Source organism: Microchirus variegatus (genome assembly GCF_963457635.1).
Source record: "Microchirus variegatus genome assembly, chromosome: 11".
Classification (NCBI taxonomy): Eukaryota; Metazoa; Chordata; class Actinopteri; order Pleuronectiformes; family Soleidae; genus Microchirus; species Microchirus variegatus.
The window spans coordinates 13,625,372-13,647,582 of record NC_139812.1 but is presented as its reverse complement, the minus strand read 5'-3'; the positions used below and the strand labels follow the sequence as shown (position 1 = coordinate 13,647,582).

Sequence of the window (22,211 nt, the reverse complement as noted above, 5' to 3'; positions counted from 1 at the left end):
GGTGACATTGTTAATGTTGTATGCTGTCTGAGTCTGAGCCATTTGAGTTTTTTTATACTAATAATGAGTTTTGAGCTTGAGTTGACCTCTTAGACTAAAGTCAAATTCTAACTTGTTTGTTTTAGCATGTACGTCTGACGGGGACGGTCTTGCAGGACATAACACAAGAGTGCCAGAGACCTTAAACAAACACAGAATCATGTTTGAGAATTTCACTTTGTTTGGTTTTGGTTTGGTTAATTTTACTGTAAATATATCAAAACATGTTGCTCCATGGATTTAATTAAACAAACCGTATGCAAATTCTGTTTTAGACTCGAGTCTGGAATAATAATTTTTCAAGTATATATTGTTCTTTTTTTCCATTTAATTTCAGTATCATACAGGAATGCATAAGAGGTACAATAGGTCAAAAAAACACTAGTCGTTATTACATTACGCTCAGTGTATCTCATAGGAAGTATTTTAATCATGGTCTATATGCTGTTTTTAGTGTAAACTGTTGCCAAAATTTGCTTTTTGTGTAAAAAAAAAATAATTATGAATATTATTTTTAACTTTTCATAAAATTTAGAATCTGGAAGAAAAAAGCTATTTGTGTAATGTTGCTTGCTATAGTTCTGCCACTTCCTGTTAAACATGATGCAGGAATATCCTTCACCTGAATTAAACCCCAGTTTCCTCACATGCTGTTTTAGAATGTGGTGAGGAGAAATTAAATCCTTGGCTCAAATAAGAAATTGTTGAATTGACATGCTTTTTCTCTCAGTGTGTCTCACTCAACGCCAGCTTTGGAACTTATTACTGCTAATAATCTGTTGTTTTAACACAAGTCTGCGGGAGACTCAACAAGAAGGATCTAATTCTGTAGATTTCTCACTGACCACTGGAGGAGGAAGCCCTTTACAACACGTGCCCTGTGGCCAATGAGCAGAGCTGACACGCAGACACATGGGCCAGGCGTCCCCAAAATAACCTGCAACTACTGCACTGACAAATGTTGCTACTTTTACTGGTGACGGGTTACCCTAGCTACTCGGCTCCATATTTTTCCTGTAAACTCCAAGGTTAACTCTAACCAGGAAGGCTGGGCAGCTGCTGGTGTCCCAAGATTTCCCCAGGTGGTAGCAACTGGAAGACAGGAATCTCCCTCTTAAAGCACAGGTGCAGTCTGAGGATTTACCAGTCCGTCACAGAGGGCCAGCTGCGTTTATTCTGAAGGTAAAACACTCCACCCCCTAATTTAATTGTTATTCCCAGTGTTTGCTGTCTCTCAGCGTGAGCCTATCATATCATCCGTGTATAGCCTCCTGAAATCTCAGGCAAGCTTAAGTCTATTTCTATTTGATTGTCATGTTCCACTTTAATTGAATTATGTTAACTTGTGTGCATGCATCCAGCCAAGTTCATTTGCATGTCATCCCAGCAGTTGCTCACTTATGATAATTATAGTTCTGTGTTTATATAATTTGATTAATGACTGTTGTGAATGATCAAAATCATAATAACAAGGGCGCTCAGGCTGAGGGGACTGCTTTTTTTTTGTTGATTTTCTTCATGTAAACTGACCCCTCGCTATTATTAGATATGACTTGGTGAGCTTGGAGGCTGTTTGCAAAGGATTAATGCACACAACAGCTGCAGCTTCAGGTTTGTTGGAAGGGCATCACTGTCTCTCTTAATTGCCCAGATCTGAGTGCCAGTAACATGTGTGTACCCTATCTCATTTCTGGATTCAATAACTTGCTCACGCACCGTGTCAAAAAATTGTGCAAACGTCTGAACGTCATGTAGGAGTTGGTCTGATGTGGAACGGGACAGAAAAGCCTGCCTCATCTCATCAGATCTGGTGTCAGAACGTGAACCGGATACTTTCTGAGCTTAAGGGAGGCTAAAATAGTGGGTTTTCTTTTCTTTAAATGCCATTTATCCCCCAATTTACACACATTCTTCTTTTATTGTATGGTAACAGGGCCATGTAATATAAAGATTATGTAAACATGAAAACACAGGCTTGTGAAAGATGTACTTTGACAATTTTCCAAACCTCAAGGTAATATTTTGTGTCAGGCCACATGGTTGGGTAGTGACTAGTAGTGTTGCCTTACAGCCTCTCTGGACACTCGATCTGAAACCATGGGTCTCAGACTTAAACGACCAGGGGGCCACTGAGTGTCTAGTCTGGTCAGGAACATTTTGTGGGAACCGTTTGGAAAAAACACAACCCGTTCTGTAGGGGTGAGCAGTATGAGAATCGAATGATATCACAATATTCTATCTTAATATTGCAATAACAATATTTGTGGCAATGAAAGTGTTTGTTTTGATGTACAACCTCTGCTCTAAATTGACCGTAGGTGTTAATGTGACAGGGAATGGTTGTTCATCTCACACACCACACTGTGTCCCTGCCTTTCACCCCATATCAGCTGGGATTGGCTCCAGTGACCCTCATGTGGAGGATAACGTGGTAGTGGAATGAATGGATGAATGTTTTGAGGTGAATCAGAGGACAGTTGTTTAGTTTCCCATGACAGAAGATGAAGAAAATGTAGAAAAGAAGAATTTGCACATGGAAAAACAACGACAAAAATCTGTCAGTTAATCATTTAAATATTGCTGCTAACGAAATATGCTTTTGAATAAATGTTGTCTAGACAGTCGGGGTTTCATTTTCACTAAAGTATTAAAAATGCACATCAGAGAACTTGCTCTTTGAAAAGGGAATTTTAAATTTTAGAAATGTGTCTTAAAGGGCCAGTGTGTAAAATACGGTGAAATCATTTAAAGGTGCCATATGTAAGAATGTGGCCAAAAACGGTTACTACATTCAAATAATAATAAAAAAAAGAGATCTTTTAGGTTTCGTTTTCTGACGTAACTGGCAACCCGTGGTTGCTTGGCAGCTGAGACTCTACTGACTGCAATGATTGGTAGACGGCGGTAGGTGGCGCCACATGCCAAAAACATGATTTCAAAACAAAAACATGATTTGCAGTCTGCAAAAACTGTTGGTGTTGGTGAGTTCAGTTTGTTATATGAACATTATTACTGAGTGTCTGTGACATATTAAGAGGACTTAATGGCCAGTTGCTTTAGATTTATTACATAATGCACCTTTAAATTGAAGATAAATGAATGAATTTCATTACCCCAGAGTGAGTTTTTATATTTATATCTGGAGCCAGTTCAGCACTACAGAGGTCACTATGTTTTCACAAAAGTCCACAATGGACAAACCTTGACCTAAACCTCAACTCAAACATCTTTTGAGGTTTGATGCTAACTGAAGGTTTCATAGGTTCTTCATCACATTTGGAAGGCAATTATGATGTGAGGGATATTTACACCCTGTACCCTTAAATCACAAAACGGTCTGTTTTACCATTTGATGTGACAGCAGACAAAAACTCCACTGAGTTAAGGAATCATTCTGAAAAACCGACATTTGTTGGACGACTTAAAAAAAAAAAAGTAATTAAATGCCTTTTCCATTTCCACAGCATGCAAGAGAACACTGACCAGCCACCGTCGCTGTCCCAACTCCTGAGAGAAAGCTACCTGGCAGAGGCCCGAGCTCAGCAGCGCCACAGCGAGATGAGCCGCTCTGACGCTTCGTCCACTCGACTTCACATCTATGGCTCGCTCAAAAGCAGGTCCGAGGACTCTGTGGGCCGTACTGACCCCCAACTGCCAGACCTCTCAGCCTTCCTCAGCCAGGAGGAGCTGGATGAGAGTGTGAACCTGGCTCGCCAGGCCATCGGACATGAGCAGCACGAGGAGAGGGCAGAGGTCAAGGCCTCTGTTACACCCTTGACCCCATCCAGCATCTCCTCAGTCTCAGTTTCTTCCACTCCAACTTCTTCCCTTCCCTTCATTAACCCCTCTCCTGCTCCCTTTTCTGCCCCCTCCACTCTGGCCGCCTTCACAAAGCCAAGCCCAGAGCTCAAAGAACTGCAGGCAACACACACAGCAGTCACGCCAGAGAGAAAGATGCTGAAAGCCTCCACACAGCAGGACAACATGAGCAACAACACAGACTCCAGTGAAGGATTCAATGACTTTAACAGGTCAGACAGGAACCCCCCGTACGGTCTGGAGACCCAGTCCAAGAAGGAGTTTCTCAACAAGGCAGCAGACTTCATTGAGGAGCTCTCATCTCTGTTCAAGGCCAACAGCTCGAAACGGGTCCGACCCAGATCATGCAAAGCTCACAGGAGTAGAGGCCAGAACAAAACCCAGATGGACGACACGGTTTTCCCCCTCAGCTCCGACAACAGAGAGCTTGCTTCCCTTCCAATGGAAGTGGAGGAAGAGGAAAGACACAGTCCTTCTGCCAGCCACCAACCAGAGGTCCAACTGGACTCTGGGACCGGGCATGTGGAGCTTCAGGACTGTAGGATTACAGAGGAGCAGAAGTACAACTGTGTTTCTCAGGAGGTGCAAGAGAAGACTGAAAGCTGTGCCTCGACGGACGCTCTCTACCCGACAGAGTCTGCGTGCGAGCCTCCTCAATTCATCCAGAAACTGAAAAGCAGGGAGGTTTCAGAGGGAAGCAAGGTTCAGCTGGACTGCATCGTGAGGGGACTCCCTACACCTGAAGTCCGGTAAGAGAAATCTGACTGTTTTTGTAGAGTTTGTAGAGGACATAGTTAGACTCTCCTAAAGCTGAAGGCCCAGTTTGCTGTGAGGTTGTGATGAAAATGTCACCAAAGCATTATTTATGTACTATGGTGCTGTATTTAATCATAAATCTGATGCAGTTTTTTTTTGACGTTGATAGTGTGTTTTGCAAATAATTCTCACTTTGTGTGTGACATTTTGTATACAGTGCTTTTACTTGTGCTGCCGTTTTGTTTATTCATGCTTATATACAGTATACACACATGCATACACACATCTGTCATTTTTAGAGATCACATCATGATTAAAAGCACACACAGTTAGTCAATCATTGTTCATTTACATTATATCCCTCTAAAAATGTCTCATTCATAATATATAATTTTAATATTATTTAATTTGCTTTAACATGTTCGCAAAAAATATCCTTAGTAAAATGTTTGTTTTTTTACATTACACAAATTTGTCAGACTTTTGTGTGGTAATATTACTTCTGTTTTAGTAACACTGGTACAAACTTAATGAAGGTAGATTACGGACAAAAGGCTATGTTTATATTTAAGAATCCTAAAGCATATTTTCACAATTATTGGAAAAATATAAAGAATCACTGTTCAGCGGTTTTTCAGGACGTGCTGGTCATTAATTTTAATATAATTTATTCAATTACGACAAGAGATTATTAAAAATAAATGTTTGTCTGTGCTACTGTCAGACATAACATAATAGTACTGTCATATATATAACAGCATTTAAATGCAATGTTGTATAAATGCGATTATTTGTGATCTACGTGACTATTAGCTGTATTATATCAGATAATAGTCACAGTGCTTTAAAAAAGCAGAGAGTTAGAGAAAGCAGACTAAGACAAAACATAAGAAATACTTTATACACTTTAAAACAGCCACTGTCACGCAATATAAACTCTATAACTACAGTGTGGTTTAAGATGTGTGAGTTAAAGATAAATGATGCTGTCTTTTGCTTGGGAGATACAGACATGATGACATGCAACAGCTGATTGTGAAAGGAGTGTGTGTGTGTGTGTGTGTGTGTGTGTGTGTGTGTGTGTGTGTGTGTGTGTGTGTGTGTGTGTGTGTGTGTGTGTGTGTGTGTGTGTGTGTGTGCGTGCATGCGTGTGTGTGTGTATGTGCGTGCGTGCGTGCACTTGTATTGGAGGCATAAACTCTGACTTTGTCAGGACCATTAGGATCAAAATCTTCCCCTAATGAGGCCGAAACTAATTTCTGAGGAAGTTTAGGGCTACGTTTTTTAAAAGTGGTTAGGTTTGGGTAAAGATTAGGCATTAACTGGTTAAGGTTACTGATAACTTTTTGTTCAGGCTGTCCTAATGAATGGAGGTCAATGCAGTGTTCTTAAAAGGACAGCAGCACAAACGTGTGTGTGTGTCTGAAACAACAATCACATCAGGTCGTCCAGTCTTCTTAAGAAGAGCAGGCTTCAACAGAAACACTCTTATTATTATTATTGTACATATATAATACTCCTCATTCAGTTAACTGCCCTTGATAAACATGCACACTATTGAATAATCTACTCTCTTGTTGAGCTGTTTAAAAGTTAAAAGTTTTCCTCTTAGAAAAGCACAGAGTGAAGGCTGAGGTGTCAGACTATAGGGGGCATGGCCTTGTGTGTGCAGTTGAACATTGGTGAGCCACCAGCATATTCTTGCTCGGGGAGAATGTAGCTGTTGAGCCATTTTTAGACCGGACTGTCATAGCGAGCTGTAGCCTCGTCTGATAATGGAACAGACCGAGTTCTTGACCGAAGCATGATGAGTTTGGTAGGATGAATTATTTGGTTATTGTTTCATGTAACATTATATATATATATATATGTTTTTTTTTGTTTTTTGTTACTAACATACTTCATAATTCTGAGCATTTGCGTTCTTTTGATGTGGTTAGGACTTCATAAAAATTGCTGTTTCAGCTCAGTTCTTATTCTGCAGAATCTGTTAACACGGATCATTTGTGTCACTGACGTCAGTGTGATGTTTGTACTTGTTGGAGTGGAGCTGATAAAGAAACTGTCAGGCTCATATTTCCCATCATTTCCCCACTTTTGTGCCCTCTCTGGTGCTCCACTCTGTGTGTGTGTAGGCTATAATCTATGTTTAGTGTGGTGCGTACATGAGTGGGTCAGTCAGACAGAGCTCCGAGGCTCCAGAGGGAATCTCCTCTCTGGTTCTGATCCACAGAAGGGAAAATAGCCCTGACAGGTGCAGCGAGCAGAGCGCAGAGAGCAGCCACCTCCTCTGCTACTCATGCTTTCAATTTAGACCTTTACTCATGATGAGAAAGCCCAGCTCATGCAGGATATTCCAGTAGCCTCGTCTCTGTTGCATCCAAATATCAGGAGGAGAGCTGCAGGGTGGCTTTCTGGTAACTTTCCAAGGACTTTTTTTTTTCCTTTTTTGTTTTTTTTTCTTTAACATTACAGTGCACTAACAATATTTAATAGTGTGGTTACACTTTTGTAATAGGGAGGTCATATTATAGTTGTACCATCTTAATTCTACAGTAATCACCAAGTAATGGCTTTGTATTAAAAGTGTGTGGGACACATGATGGTATCACCATAATATTACCTCCATATTAAAACAATTTTTTTCCATCAATCATTACTTAACCCTTTAAGGTGCACACCAAGAAAAAAGCAAAGGAAAAATTATTTATTTGGATTTTTTATTATTTTATTTTATTGACTTATGATAACAGACAATCATTTTATTATTATTATTATTACTTTTTTTTTTTTTTTTTTTTTAAATTAGACCCTACAGTTTTTCAGATAGAGGCCTCTACCAAACGGTTGAGACGTCTGTTCATAATAAACCTGGTTTTCATAATTCATAACAATTCATATTAAGTGTTAGTGAGTTCAGCTTGATGCATTTTTCAATGAGATATAGTGACTTAAAGTGTGGTCGACCAAATGGTTGAGTAGCACCTTAAAGGGGTTAAAAAGATAAAGTTTATGTTCTTGGTGACCTATGACCTTGATGGAAGCAGTGGATATGATTTATGATTGTATCACAGTGACGTCCTGTTTGAGGGTAACACATCACATCATTCCTGTTTGTTTATTGGCTGGATGTAATAAAGCACAGAGGCTCTGCTCAAAATAGATGTACTTTGACACACGGGCTGCTCTGTGTGTGTGTGTGTGTGTGTGTGTGTTGCTGGTCAGGACAGGGAGAAAGCTAGAGGTTTACTTTTATAGTTTTACAATGAAAAAATAGACTGTTGCCAGCTGCAACTCCAGAATACTCCAGGTTACTAAGTAGCACTAAAGACAGCCACATACCAGGGTTAGTCTGCTTAGAAAACAGCACATATGTGTTGCCATGTATCATATTGTAGAAGGTTTTTTTTTCCTCTCATTTAGTCCTAATTTATAATACAATTATAGATTGCAGTGTTGACTGTATCTAGGAAGGTTTCTAATGCTGACCTGATATAACCTGGTGTGAGTTCAGGGGTCATGTCATCCCCATCTCTAATAAATAAGATACATTATTATATGTTCATCTACACGTCATGGACTTTTATCATATTACTCTCCATCAAGCATTCTGCGACTCGTATCTTCATAACATCAACAGTGGATTGAGGCGGCTTTCACACTGCTGTGGCATGTGGCTGATGCTTCTTGTCTTACAGAGAAACAGATAGGGCTTGCTCATCAAAACCTTTTCCTCCTGGCCTGCAGAACTCCACGAAATGGTACTAAGCCAGAAACGCTATTAGAGAAACGGGAGAAACACACCTCACTGTCCCCGGCCATCGAAGGAACAGTGTCAAAAGGTTAACAGGAGCAAAAGAAAACAAATAAATCCCTGTTTTAAATGGTAAAATTAAGATATTCTTTATATATCCAGATGATATAAAAGTTAGATTATGCAAGATTAGGAGAGTAGAGGTTGGAGAAATGTGCCAAATTAAAGGAGAAACACAAACACGGCGTGGCATAAGAGGAATTTACATGTTTAAAATGAGCTTGAAATAGACCAATTGTTTTGGCCTTCGTGTGTTTTAAACCAAGAGAATCATGTGTGGGAGAATGACGCTGATCTCTCTCTGATAACGTTTCGAGTGGGAGAATTTATTCAAGAGCCCAAATCTTCACAAAGAAAGCTCCTGTTGTTTTTCCCTTTCATTCATAAACCATCTGTGCATATGGTTAAAATACTCATGTTTAGTGTCATGATTTCTTTACAATTAGTCTACACTCAATATTTTTCATTTCTTAATGTTCCACAAGCAAAGGAATGAACAAAGTAAAAAGAAATGGACTAATTATTAACGATGTTTGCTTGATTTCAGTGTCTATTTGATAACCAAAATGGGACCAGAGGTTTCTGACACATATATAAATGACTTATGATATAAATGCTCTGAAATGTTTTCAATAAATTGTTTAATAAAGGAACAAATTAGATTAATTGTTCTTACTCCCACAACGCATAAGGCACAATGACAATTTTAAATATTTTACATCATGCATTTTGTATGTTTACACTGCTCTTCTGCTTGTGCTCATAAGACAAATTATCTTTGCCATTAGTGTGTCCACAAGACACCTTTAAAGGTACATACACACCCTCTAAAACTATCAAATGTGTTTTCAATATTAAGAAGTAGAAGACAGTAGCACTGCACTTTTAATTGTATATATTTAATTACAGGTGGTTTTGTGAGGGCAAAGAGCTGGAGAACAGCCCCGACATTCAGATCATCACCAACGGGGAGCTGCACTCTCTGATCATCACTGACGCCTTTGAGGAGGACACTGGACGATACTCGTGCTTTGCATCAAACTTCTATGGCACTGACTCCACGTCAGCTGAGATCTACGTCGAAGGTGGTGGTTTGTTTGTCCTGTTGCTGTTTCTACAGGCTCTTGTTAAAAAAAAAAGAAAAAAAAAAGACATCAGTAGAAATTACCAGTTTTTGTTATCTCATCCTTCAGGTGCTTCCTCTTCAGACTCTGAGGGCGAACAGCACAAAGTAGCCCAGTAAGTTTTTAAACCGCATAGTCTTCTCATTTCACTTCAATAAATCTACATCGGTGAGACTTTTGCTTTCCCCCTTTTTTGATTTACAAAGGCTGCAGACGCAAAATTCAGCTCCAGCTTTACCTCCATCGAACCATAGCTGCTCAGAAGAGGAGGAAGGGATTCTGTCATCCCAAACTGCAGGAGACACAGAGGAACCGACAGAGGAGCTTTGCTCACCGTCAACTCATCAACCCCTTCAACTGGTCCAGACAACAACCTCTGTGCTCTCTGTCCCAGAGCTCTCCAGACCATCACTGGTGACAGTACAGCCTTCTCAGGAGGACACAGCAATATTTCATTCTTTGCCCCAAGACGATACAGAAGCTGTGGAAGCATCAGCATCTGCTCCAGTCACATCCACTGTCCTGCAGACAGATTCAGCCACAGCCTCACCTCTGCCCTTTAACCCTGTGGTTTCATCTGTGCTGTCTGTCAATGCAACTCCAACAAGAACACAAGAACCTGAGGTAGGACACCTGGAACACTTACTTCCACTATTGTATTATTAAAAGAATTATTAATATACACTAAGTCAACTTCTGTTGGAGGTATGTGTACATTTTTTTGTCAACTCATTGTCTTTTAATATTCTCTTAAATCACTTTTCTTCCTATTCCTGATGCTCAGTTTGAACTTCAGCAGGTCATCTTGAACATGCCTAAATACATGGATTTGCTGCCATGTGATTGGCTGATTAGATATTTGTGTCAACAAGTTGATCAAGTGTAACTAATAAAGTTGATTTTTAACTGTGGCCTTTTTTCCTTCAGAGTCAATCCTCCAACCATAATTACCTACAAGGATTAAACGAGGAACCTATAATGGCAGCCCCTTTGTTCACAAAGGTAGGATGGTAGCGTGTCCACTGCTGCTGTCACTGTGTGTGTGTGTGTGTGTTTACTGTTGTCACACAGAGCTTGTATTCTTTCCACCAGAACCTGCACGACCTCTTTGTGTCAGAGGGCCAGCTGGTGGTGCTAGAGTGCCGCGTGAAAGGGTCACCATCGCCTCGAGTGGACTGGTACAGAGAGGGGAAAACCATTGAGGACTGTCCTGAATTCAGGATCCTGCAGAAAAGTAAGCTCTCTGCTGATGTCATGATGCTGAGGCATGAAATAGAATTGTTTTATTTGGCACACGATTTCATGGAGTACACTGCGTAATGTATAAAGACTTAATTTCTGTTGAAATAAGTCAGTTTAATTCAGCTCAATTAATTAAGTGTTTTCATTGTTTAATCATTTGCTAATGAATGAAACTCGATTAAACATTATGTCCCCATAAAATCTAAAAATTAGGAGTTGGAATGCTAATGAGCCCGAATGGATGACAAAAATATTGCTATTGCAGTAAAATATGTTAAGATTAAGGATCCCTGCAGCTTGTATATTGTATGTGGTGTAAGTAATTGGAAGAACATTATTATAATTATGCTTCTAAAAGTGTGTGAAATACTCGTTGACAAATAAAGTATCTACCATAACTCCAGCTCTTGCACTTTATCAGTTTCTTAATTATTTCCGTTCTTTCCATTTCAGAACCGAGATCTCCAGCTGAACCAGGTACACGTTTCATGAAATTCTTATCAGTCCATTAAAAAAAAAAAAAAATTCCTTGAACCAAAACAGCTGCCTGTCTGTATATAATGCTGCACCGTGTACACATTACTGCGCTGAAGTGTTTAGAATCACGGGCCAAAACTTCTGTTCTCCTTCTGTACACAAGCCAGTGCTGCTTCTCCGTGCCTGTGAGCCATATAAGGCAGTCTCTCATCCTGTGTCAAACCACCATGGCAGATGGTTTCAACCTGCCATAGTTGCAGATAGACTCTCAGCAGCAGTTATACTCAGAAAAACAAGTCATGTGTCTTCCCTCACTGCATTAAGACGCAGTCAGATACACTCAGCTTGACTATGTGAGTATCATTTTTTTTTTTTTCATCTTTGCCTCCAGAGGAAATATGCACTTTGGTCATCGCTGAGGTTTTCCCCGAAGATTCTGGGATGTTTACTTGTACAGCAAGCAACAGCTGTGGAACTGTGTCCAGCTCTGCAGCACTGAGGGTCAGAGGTAACGGTTCTGTCTGAAGCAACACCTGTTATAAATTCTTCTGACTCTTGACTGAAGTTTTATGTATATTATCCATCTCTGTGATTCTCATCAGACTGTGGCAGAAACAACAACCACACGAGGCCTGAGTCCGGCCAAATCCAAGAGCCTTTCAAGTCAACTCCTGATGTAAACACACAACCAGAAGTTTCTGTGACCAACAACATCAAGCCTCACTCTAGCACCATTCGTCTCGACCCACTCGTCTCTAACACTTTACGCCTGGACCCTTTAAACACCAGCACCCTTCGTCTGGATCCCCACAGCTCCAGCATGCTGCGACAGGACCACCTTCACACCAGCTTATCTGGTCTGGAACCTTCCAGCCTGAGCATCAGCAGCTCCTACCTCAACTCTCACAGCACCAGCACCCCAAATTTAGATCCTCTCCACCTCTACCACCAGGACAGTCAGAGCAGTGGACCATGGAGCAGCCCACAGGTGCACTCAACCCCCAAAATCGTCAATGCTCTATCTGCAAATGAGGCTTCAGCCGAGCAAGGAGTTCCCAGACCTGTGGCAACATCATCTGACACAAGTCCTAAAGTTAAGGGGGCTCCAAACCATCAGAACGGGAGCCCCGTTGTCGTGCCCCTCCCTGATCCTCCTCCTAACTCCTGCCTCAAGACAGGTACACATCTGACAAATCATAAAGACTCGCGCTCCAGCTCCAGAGTCGGCCTGCGTGTGCACTTTAAACTGCCCGAGGATGAGGAGGATGAACAAAGTGACACATCCACTCAGTGCGATGAAGATATGAGTCAGGGATCAGCCAACAAAGAACCACCGCCGGTACTGACCAAACCCAAACTGTGAGTAACAAAAAAAAGAAGTCCAAGTAGATGAGCTTTGTTGACCCTGACAGAATATTCTGTAAAAGTATTAGGGGAAAAAAAGTGGATGTGGGACATCATGTCCTCACATCTGCTGTGTGTACGTGAGTTAGACGAGGTGGGAGGTTCCTCCTTCACTGGCTCAACTAGCAGCTGTAATCAGTTGTTTTTCATAAGTGCATGGATGTGGACTTAAAATGTGGACCTTCCAGCTCTCTAAAACAAAAGATGGCATTTTCTTTTTGTAAGTGAAACATTTTGTGTTTATGGTCATCTAATATTTCTTTTTTGCATATTAATCCCTGTTTGGTTTGATAAGCTGTTCACTAATATTTGTTATATTTGAGATGAGAAATGAGAAAATCTGTCTTGCAATGTTTAGTTTGACATTTTGGAGTAAATTGTTGTTAATTCGTTTAGATTAACAGCTAAATATGTATTGAGCTTGGTCAGTGTTTTGTTAGTAGTCCATAAAAGGGCAGTGTTTTTCCTGCTGGCTTTGGCTCAGTCCTGCTGGAGCCTAATTTATGAGAACATTGCACTGAGCCTCGCTCATCCTCACCATGTATAGTGTCATTTTTTGGTAGCTAATTTGCTGTGTTGATTTTGCTTGACTGACAGGGACCCTGTACAGCTCCAGATTCTCCACAACCAAGTCCTCATGGAGCAGCAGCAAGACACTGAACCTCAGACCCGAACCCAAACCCAGCCTCCGTCTCAACCCTCATTCCAGACCCAGACCCAGACCCGTCCTGAGACCCAGACCCAGACCCGTCCTGAGACCCAGAGCTCCCATGACGCTCGGCTGTGGTCGCCCAGAGTGTTGCGTGAAACCCATCCACCACCTTTCCAGTCCCACCTTCCCACTACAAGTCCCCCTCAGCAAACGCCCTACGCTGCTCCTCCTTTTACCAACACCCCACATTCATCCACGCTGAGCTCTGCTCCAACATTCAACACCACATTTTCACCTCATCACAACACTTCTCCTGCCCCCACTTCATCCACAACCTCACAGCCTCACTCACTGACCTTTGCTCCATCTTTCAGCACCACCTTTTCACCTCCTCTCAACACTGCTCCTACTTTCAGCTCCACCCCTCCCTCTATTCCCCAGCTAAACACCTCCCCACTGGTGACCTCACGTCCACCTGCTCCACAGCTGAACACAGCTCCTCCTCTCAGTACAGCCGCTAAAACCCGGACAAACACCATCCATGCCTCCCACCTCAACCTGTCTCCTCTTGCTAAAACTGCACCTCCTCAGATCTCCTCTCCTCCCGCGCCGAAACTGATCACAGTCCACACAGAGTCAACCTCGGCCACAGAGCAGATCACCTCTCCTGCAGCTCTGCTGAGAAGCACCCACGCCTCCCTCATGAACCTCACAGCCACCTCCTACACCTTCAACTACACCCGGCCCAGAGAGTTCATAGCAGCTCAGACCTTCTCACCGGTTAGGAGTCCTTCCCCAACTGAATCCCCGGTGCCCCTCCTCCAAGAGCTAGCTGCTGAGCTCAACTCCTCTGCGGCCAGCTCCCCTACTCTGCCACCGTTTTCACCTCCACCCAGGATCCTCCCAACAAGGGTGCTACAGTCTCCGACAAGCCCTCCTTCACTTGTGTCCTCACCCACACCGGGGTTAGCCCAGTTCCTGAACAGCACGTTTGCCATACGAGCCCAGTCGCCTCCACAGGCTTCATCTCCCACCTCCAGCAGCTCCACCCCCAGCCCCATTCAAAACCCAGTGGCCTTCCTGAGCTCTGTGCTGCCGTCTCTGATGCTGAGTCACCCCACAAACTCCATGGGCTTGCCAAAGGGAGCTCCTTCAGGGTACGTCCTCTCTCGCTGGCCCACAGTGCTCACGAGATTCTAAACCTGCACATGATATAAAATGACGTTTTGCCATCTGTCTTTTCAGGTTACCAAAGAAGGCCCCCAAGAAGGCCCTCCCAACAGCTGAGGACATTCGAGGGAGCAGAGAAATTCTACTCCACGACATTGAGAAAAAGCTTCGATTCAGTAACGACACTCCACAGTTTGCACATCAACAGGTACTAGTTATTCTCAAGCTCTGCAGATGTGATTGATTGTTTCCTGAAACTGTGTAAAGACCTCCATGTTTATGAAGTTATTAACTTACTTGATTAGTATTTGGACATATTTTAGTGCCTCTAACATTGTGTATGAAGTATAAAATGCCTAAATGAGGTTTTGGAATGTTCTAGGTTCAGATTGTTTTATCTTCACAGTTTGGAGCTGCCATCCAGGTCAGGCTTTGGAAGGAGATGAACCATGATCCATACTGATCATTCTGATAATGTTAATTTTCTGTCTTCTTCTTTTCAATAGTCACTACATTAATTTAAAGCTATGAACATATATGTATTGCATAAGACAATTTTAGGATCTTTCTTTGATTATTATACAATAGATCCTGACTTAATATGCTGCATAAAGAATCAATTGCAGTGTTTGTGATTTGCAAATTGTGTTGTGACTACAACACGTCAACAACATAACAACAACATGTGTTGTCGTCTCATCAAAAACATTAGTTAGGCCCATTATACTTCATGCACAGTACTAGAGATATTAAAACCCGCATCAAGTCTGAATTCGTCCTGACAGACCCTTAGAGCTCCACAGTGGACTCATGTATACATTTTGGGATGCCTGTCCATTAACATAGATTTAACAATGAGACATAATCACTGAAGCTGACTCAGAGACAGTGGATTATTTGCATTAGCATCAGCAGAGCAACAGACCTCAGTCCCTCCCTATTCATTCATTCATTCATAGTCATCCATCACTGTCAGTGTACCATAACCAACATATGCATGCGAGTAACAATAGCTTGCGTGTTATTCCATCAGCACATGTGTGTATGTACAGTGTGTGTGTGTGTGTGTGTGTGTGTGTGTGTCATTGTTGGTGTTCATCATCCATCCTTGTCCCCTCATAGAAGCTGAGTTATGAGGGGAAAACAGCGAGCAGACTCCTTGGACCAAACATTCCTGCTACTGTCTTTAACTATGATGAGGTACAAGGATTTTTCTGTCCAGAGCATTTCTTTGCTGGAGGCTGTATGGGTTATTTTTCACTATTTCAGTCCGATTTCATATACTTATCGTGATAAATTAATAACTCTAATCAAGCATCCAATCGTCTGTTAACTAATATATGACCTGCACGACTTAAATGATTTAGCAGTTTACCCATGGGATCTTGCAACCATATTCTACTGAATTACATTTTAGATTACCCCCAAAATAGTTTTATCTTTCTTTTCAAATTAAAATCAAATAAGCTGTTTTATATAGTTCCTCTCCACATTCTTCATCTGTTCCCTGTTTTACCCTCAGCCTTGTTTTATTTAGTTGGATGAGCAGGTGTTTACAGACCAGGACTGACACTATCAGATGCCGCTGCACGTAGCATCTCATAGTCAGCAGTGGTTTAAAGTCACAGTCTGTGCCTTTTCGTTCAGAGATTTTAGTCATAGATAGTTACTTTAGGACCACTGTTGCTACCTGGCAAGTAGATGCACGCCGCTCCTGATTATCACACACCTCTCTGAGACTCTCTGTGCTGCTTAAATCAACGTGTTTAGCCTCTATGTGCTGTATATGCATGTTGTTGTTCCGATCAAATTTCATGGAAGTTTGATATGATACAGACTGTTACAGTGCGAGCAGAAAGCTAACACTGAGTGCGACGATTGCTTTGATGTAGTGGTTTTCTCCTTCCAGGAGTACAAAGTGTCCAATTTTGAGCAGAGGCTAATGAGCGAGATTGAATTTCGTTTGGAGCGAACGCCAGTGGAGGAGTCGGATGACGAGGTGCAGCACGACGACATCCCTTCAGGAAGATGCATCGCACCCATCTTTGATAAGAAACTGAAGAACTACAAGGCCATGGAAGGCGTGCCTGTCACTTTCACATGTAAAGTCGTGGGAATCCCTCTTCCAAAGGTGAGAGGTCAAACCTGTGTGCCGTACAAACCCGCAGCACACGCTTTTTGTCACTTTTAACCCTCATGTCGTTCACATTCCGCGTCTGTGCTCAGGTTTACTGGTTCAAGGACGGCAAGCAGATCTTGAGGAAGAACATCCATTACAAGAAGTTCAGAGAAGGGGACGGGACCTGTGCTTTACACATAGAGTGTACAACCAGTGATGATGATGGCAACTACACCATCATGGCTGCTAATCCACAGGTACAGTAGAACTGCGCGCTCAGGTTTCTCTTCATGTCGTCACCTGCAAAATCTGATCAGCTGATATTTAATCATCACCAGGGACGAATTAGCTGCTCCGGTCATTTGATTGTCCAGACAGGACCTCCCCGAAATCGACTGACACCTATTCACTCTCAGAGGTGAGTATGTGGTATGATCCGCAAAAGAGTCTCTCTGTACTTTAAATATGAACTTGTGGTCACAGCTACAACAGAGATTCATGTTTAAGTGTGTGTTTGTGTCCCGTGCCGTGCTCTGCTCACCACATCGTGTCTTTAAAGGGTGCGAGCTCGCATTCAGCAAGTTGAGAGTGAGCAAACAGAGGAGCGATTTTTCCAACCTCACTTCAACCAGGCTCCAGGCGACATGATGGCTCATGAGGGAAGACTGTGCAGACTAGACTGTAAGGTAAGTCAGTCATTCAATCAATCAATCAATCAATCAATCAGTCAAAAATATTTGTTTGTACTACACTTTTCATCAGTACTGAAATATTATACTCAAGTAAAAGTACCACTATTTTGAAAAAAAATAACTTGAACTTGACTTAAAAGTTAGTATAAATGTAGTACAATTTAGTACAATACAAATGTATTGGTCTAAACATTTTAAAGTAAGTTAAAGTAAAAAAAAAGGGGACACAAAGGCAAACCTTTACAAATGAAAGTGCTGACAAAATAAAATAATTTAAACATACAATGTCAATCAGTCAAAATAGGTCAAAGGTAACCCAGAGCTGAGGAAATGCTTTCTCACCAGTTTGCAAATGATGAAAAATCAGAGGTAGAGTTATAATGATAAGTACAATTCATTAAAGATTTAAAGAGTAATGTTTCTACATTAAAGGTGCATTATGTAATAAATCTAAAGCAATAAAATTGTCTTAATATGTCACAGAGACTCAGGAATAATGTTCATATAACAAACTGAACTCACCAACGACAACAGTACAGCCAAAATATTTGCATTAAAAAAAATATTTTGCAGACTGCAAATCATGTTTATGTTTTGAAATCATGTTTTGGCATGTGGCGCCACCTACCGCCGTCTACCAATCATTGCAGTCAGTAGAGTCTCAGCTGCCAAGCAACCACGGGTTGCCAGTTACGTCAAAAAACGAAACAGAAAAGACCACAGTATTTTGAATTTGAATGTAGTAACTGTATTTGGTCACATTCTTACATATGGTACCTTTAAAATATCTTATATATATTTTGTTGAGTAGAGTACATGCTTTAAACACTTAAAATCCATAGAAATTCATATTTCTAGTTATGGCAACAGAATGTTTAATTTTGGTCACCTTGTGGTGACGTCATCAGACTTTAAAAGTCTGCCTTTAAAAATATCAACAATGTAACAGGTCTTAGTAAAGTGCATTATTTCCCCCCTCACCCTTCTGTTGACCTTTTCTGTCTTCCAGGTCAGTGGACTTCCAAATCCAGAGCTCATGTGGTTGGTCAACGGGAGGCCAATATATCCAGACCTTTACCACAAGTTGCTGGTGCGGGAGAATGGCGTCTACTCCCTGGTCATCGACCCTCTGACGCAGAGAGACGGCGGCACATACACCTGCATCGCGACCAACAAAGCAGGGCAGAGCTCGTTTAGTCTAGAGTTGAAAGTTGTGGGTAAGGACTGGATACATTAATCAAGTTGTTCTTAGATGTCGAAAACAAATAGGGAATAACTCGTGTACAGCTGAGTTAAAAACACTAACAATGATATCTCATGCTCCATTTTGGAAGTTCTAATAACATCAGTAATAAATATTCACTTTAGAGAAAGAGACGAAGCATCCTCCCCAGTTTGTGGAGAAGCTGCAGAACATGGGTATTCCTGAGGGGACTCCGGTCAGGCTGGAGTGTCGGGTGTTGGGTATGCCCCATCCTGTCATCTTCTGGAAGAAAGACAATGACACCATTCCTAAAACTAAGGACAGAATTAGGTTAGTTTGCTGTTTTTCATACCACACATATAAAACGTGAAGGTGCTATATGTAAAATATGGACTACAGCGACATTTAGCCTTTAAAGTGCTTACTGCAATCCGCTTTCTAAGTGTATGGACTGCCACTGCCGCTGAAAGTTTAGCCAGAGCTGCACTTGCACCCAGCTTTTGCACTCACGCAGTTGCACCTTCTGTTTTCTGTTTTTATAAACACTGAACCAATTTGGTTTATAAGAGAGAGAGAGAGAGGGATAGCTAACCTGGCCAAAGAGAAAATTATCCACACTAACATCTGTCTTCAACTTCCTCTTCACTTTCTTTATTTTAATGCATGTCCACTGCAGATCCTCGGCTTTCTTCTTCTGTGGTCGAGACATTTGTAAGAGGGGGTAGTAAGGGTTTTTTCAATTAAAGCTCCAGTGTGTAACTTCTGTCTCGAGCTTCTGTGAGCCTCAGGTGAGCCAGCAGAGCTTTGTCGAAGGACGAATATACTGTAGCTCCATATTCTGACCGTTCCCTTTCAATTAGTGCTGGGCACGTTAATGTCGCTAACACGTTTCCATGACAACTGACCGAAAAAAGACGTATGACATCATGTTTTACGTGCCATGGCGCCGGAGTCCATCACCGTAAGCTGCGTTAGCTCCTTTAGCGTCGTTAGCGCCCCTACAGTCAATGGAGCGGTCTGTTTATTAAAGGAAAAGAGCATGCATTACATATAACCAGCGTACCTGTATACTGCGTATATGTGTGCGTCATTACCTTGTTTACGAAGCCCTGAAGGTTCAAAACAAACAGTTCAGCCATTGCTGAGAACGCTGTGTTTTATTGTAAACTTCGGGCTCAGCGAGATTACGTAAACAGCAGTTCTCCTGAACAGCAGATCCTCTTGCTCCGAGCAATAGTCCGGGCACAGCCGGTTGCGTACATTGAACCGCAGAAGAAGAATAACGTCCGTTGTGGAGGTGTTTCACGAGCGACAGTGTCTTCGGACTCTGGGTCTGACTCCGGGTCAAAGTCATAAAAGGGACTGTGGCGGGGAGTCGTGAAGAAGCTATTTTTAAACATTGTTAAAAAAAGGTTTTGATAATGAGTAGCAGTGCATCCACCGTTCCAGAGGGGGGAGCTGCGCTTCTGAGAACGGGTGTGCTGAATATGTCACTTCTGGGTACTGGCCAATCACAAGACAGTTGGAAAGGCTCTACGCTGGCTGGCCAATCACAACACACTCCATCTTCTGGGTGTGAGATTTCAGTCTGAAATATCGCGGCTGAGGAAAAGTGTCAGAAAAGAGAGATTTCTATCAGCTCGGCTACAGCAACTAGGAGGTTTTTGACCATAAAAACAAGTTAATGTATGTAAGTAGACCTCCATAACTAACATATATAACTAACATATATGTGCAACAGGACCACTCTATGTGAGCTTTAAAGTTTAGTGTTACTTTAGAGACTCATTTTAACTATCGGGAGTCACGTAAACATGACATCACGCACTTATTTTTGCAGTCAGTCGTCATGGAAACGCATCGTCCGTTAATGGCATCGTCCGTTAGCGTTAACGTGCCCAGCACTACTTTCAATATTTTGTTTCTGTATCGCAGTACGTCACTCATGCTTCAGAGAACCTAAGTTCACTGCTTTCTCAGCATAATTATGCTTCCTTCTTCCCCCCTTTCCTGCTATACTGAGAATATACAGAGAGAGTCATGTGGAGCCGATCGGCTTAATCGTCATTGTGTGAACTCATTTGACAATTGTTTTAATGCAACATTTTTCCAAACTAAAGCTGGACTCCCTTGAAAACGAGATGCTGCATCTCAAGGGGCTATCCTAAATAAATTGAAATAAACATGGATGGTGACCAAAACACCAAAACCTGGCTGCCCAGTACTATGATAAATTCCTTACATATAGCACCTTTCACAGGTTTGACGATGTCCATTCGAATGAATTTTTCATCATCCGTTTATTTCAGCATGACCCAGGACGCCACAGGATATGTGTGTCTCCTCATCCAACCAACAACAAAAGACGATGCAGGCTGGTACACAGTGGCAGCAAAAAATGAGGCTGGAATTGTGTCTTGCACCTGCAGACTTGATATCTATGGTAAATATTCTGTATAGCTTTATACAGAAATGTGCCACATTGTCAGCCCATCACTCTGAGTAGTAATATGAGCTGTCTGCTGCAACCTCAGCTCAGTGGCATCAGAGCGTCCCCGCACCCATGAAGAAAGCTCCACGCACGGGCAGCCGCTATGCCGCTCTGACCGGACAGGGGCTTGACATCAAATCTGCTTTCCCCACGTCAGAGACGAACCCCATCCTGTTCTCCAGCTCACCTCCTGAAGTCATGTTGGAGAGCGAGGAGCTGTGAGCCGTCTGCAGACGCTCCAGCACGCTGACTCTGAGGTTCTCCCACAGTGGACGACATGGAGGGAGAGTGATTATCGGTGCAGATTGTATGAAGTGATGCGTTCAGCGTAGAATGACAGAGAGTGATTGTGGGTTTGTCACCATTCCTATTTGTTAGAGTCACATGCAAGAAAAATGACCGAAGTCTTAGCTCACGAGCCATCAGTGGAGTTGAATACTGTTCTCTGACAGGTTTGAATGATTCACGTTTGTTTTCTACATGCATATATTTACATAACTACAGTGAGGTGAGGTTGTTGCTGAATGTTGTTCTTAATAGTTAGTCCTGTTCTCTACGTGGAAGTAAAACCCACTCTTTTTTTATTATTATTGTAAAGTACAGACACACTGGCTTCAGATCAGATCTTTTACTTATTTTGTTGTTGCACATTTTGTTTTGTGATGACCTAAAGAAAACACATGATTAGAGAGTTAATTCATTCCAATTTATCCTCCAACATGAAGGTCACGGGGAGCTGGATCCAAGGTGGGGAACATCCTGGACGGGTCATCAGTCCATCACAGGGCAAACATAAAGAAACACTCAACCTCTGCATGTTTGTGGATCCGGAGAAAACTCACACATACACACACAGGAAAAAACCTCACAGAAAGGCCCTCGGTCAACAGGGATTCAAACCGGCGACCTTCTTGCTGTGAGGCAACAGTGCTCGTCACTATACGGTAAAGCTTTATAAACAAGCTCTGAGCACAGATGTTCTAGGATCACTGCATTTACATTACAAAGCTGAAGTGACTTGTGTCTTATTTTGTTTACAGTCATGTGACGTTGATAAGACAGGTTTTATTTCTGGGCTGTGTAAAAACAGAAATCTAAAAAACTCTACTTTGATTTTAAAATAAGACTTGTGTAACTTCAGCATGTGATCCTACACAGTATATATATATATATATATATGAGCCCATGGGACATGGAGTAAAATGGTC

The 22,211-nt window shown here is 41.9% G+C and overlaps 1 protein-coding gene across 2 annotated transcripts; it reads left to right on the top strand.

Annotated features, from left to right (window-relative positions):
* Nucleotides 1-1,018: 1,018 nt before the first annotated feature.
* mypn (myopalladin) lies at nucleotides 1,019-22,107 on the top strand. Of its 2 annotated transcripts, XM_083897657.1 has the most exons (21): nucleotides 1,019-1,221; nucleotides 3,504-4,607; nucleotides 9,338-9,513; nucleotides 9,622-9,667; nucleotides 9,759-10,176; nucleotides 10,480-10,554; nucleotides 10,645-10,786; nucleotides 11,248-11,271; nucleotides 11,663-11,779; nucleotides 11,874-12,630; nucleotides 13,273-14,484; nucleotides 14,573-14,705; nucleotides 15,620-15,697; nucleotides 16,407-16,628; nucleotides 16,724-16,873; nucleotides 16,955-17,034; nucleotides 17,176-17,302; nucleotides 18,318-18,525; nucleotides 18,677-18,842; nucleotides 20,822-20,955; nucleotides 21,047-22,107. In XM_083897657.1, the coding sequence occupies exons 2-21, from the start codon at nucleotides 3,505-3,507 to the stop codon at nucleotides 21,223-21,225; spliced, it is 5,547 nt and encodes a 1,848-aa protein (XP_083753783.1). In that variant the 5' UTR covers nucleotides 1,019-1,221; nucleotide 3,504; the 3' UTR covers nucleotides 21,226-22,107. The 2 variants fall into 2 exon arrangements, with proteins under 2 accessions (XP_083753783.1, XP_083753784.1); XM_083897658.1 differs by lacking the exon at nucleotides 15,620-15,697.
* Nucleotides 22,108-22,211: the final 104 nt, after the last annotated feature.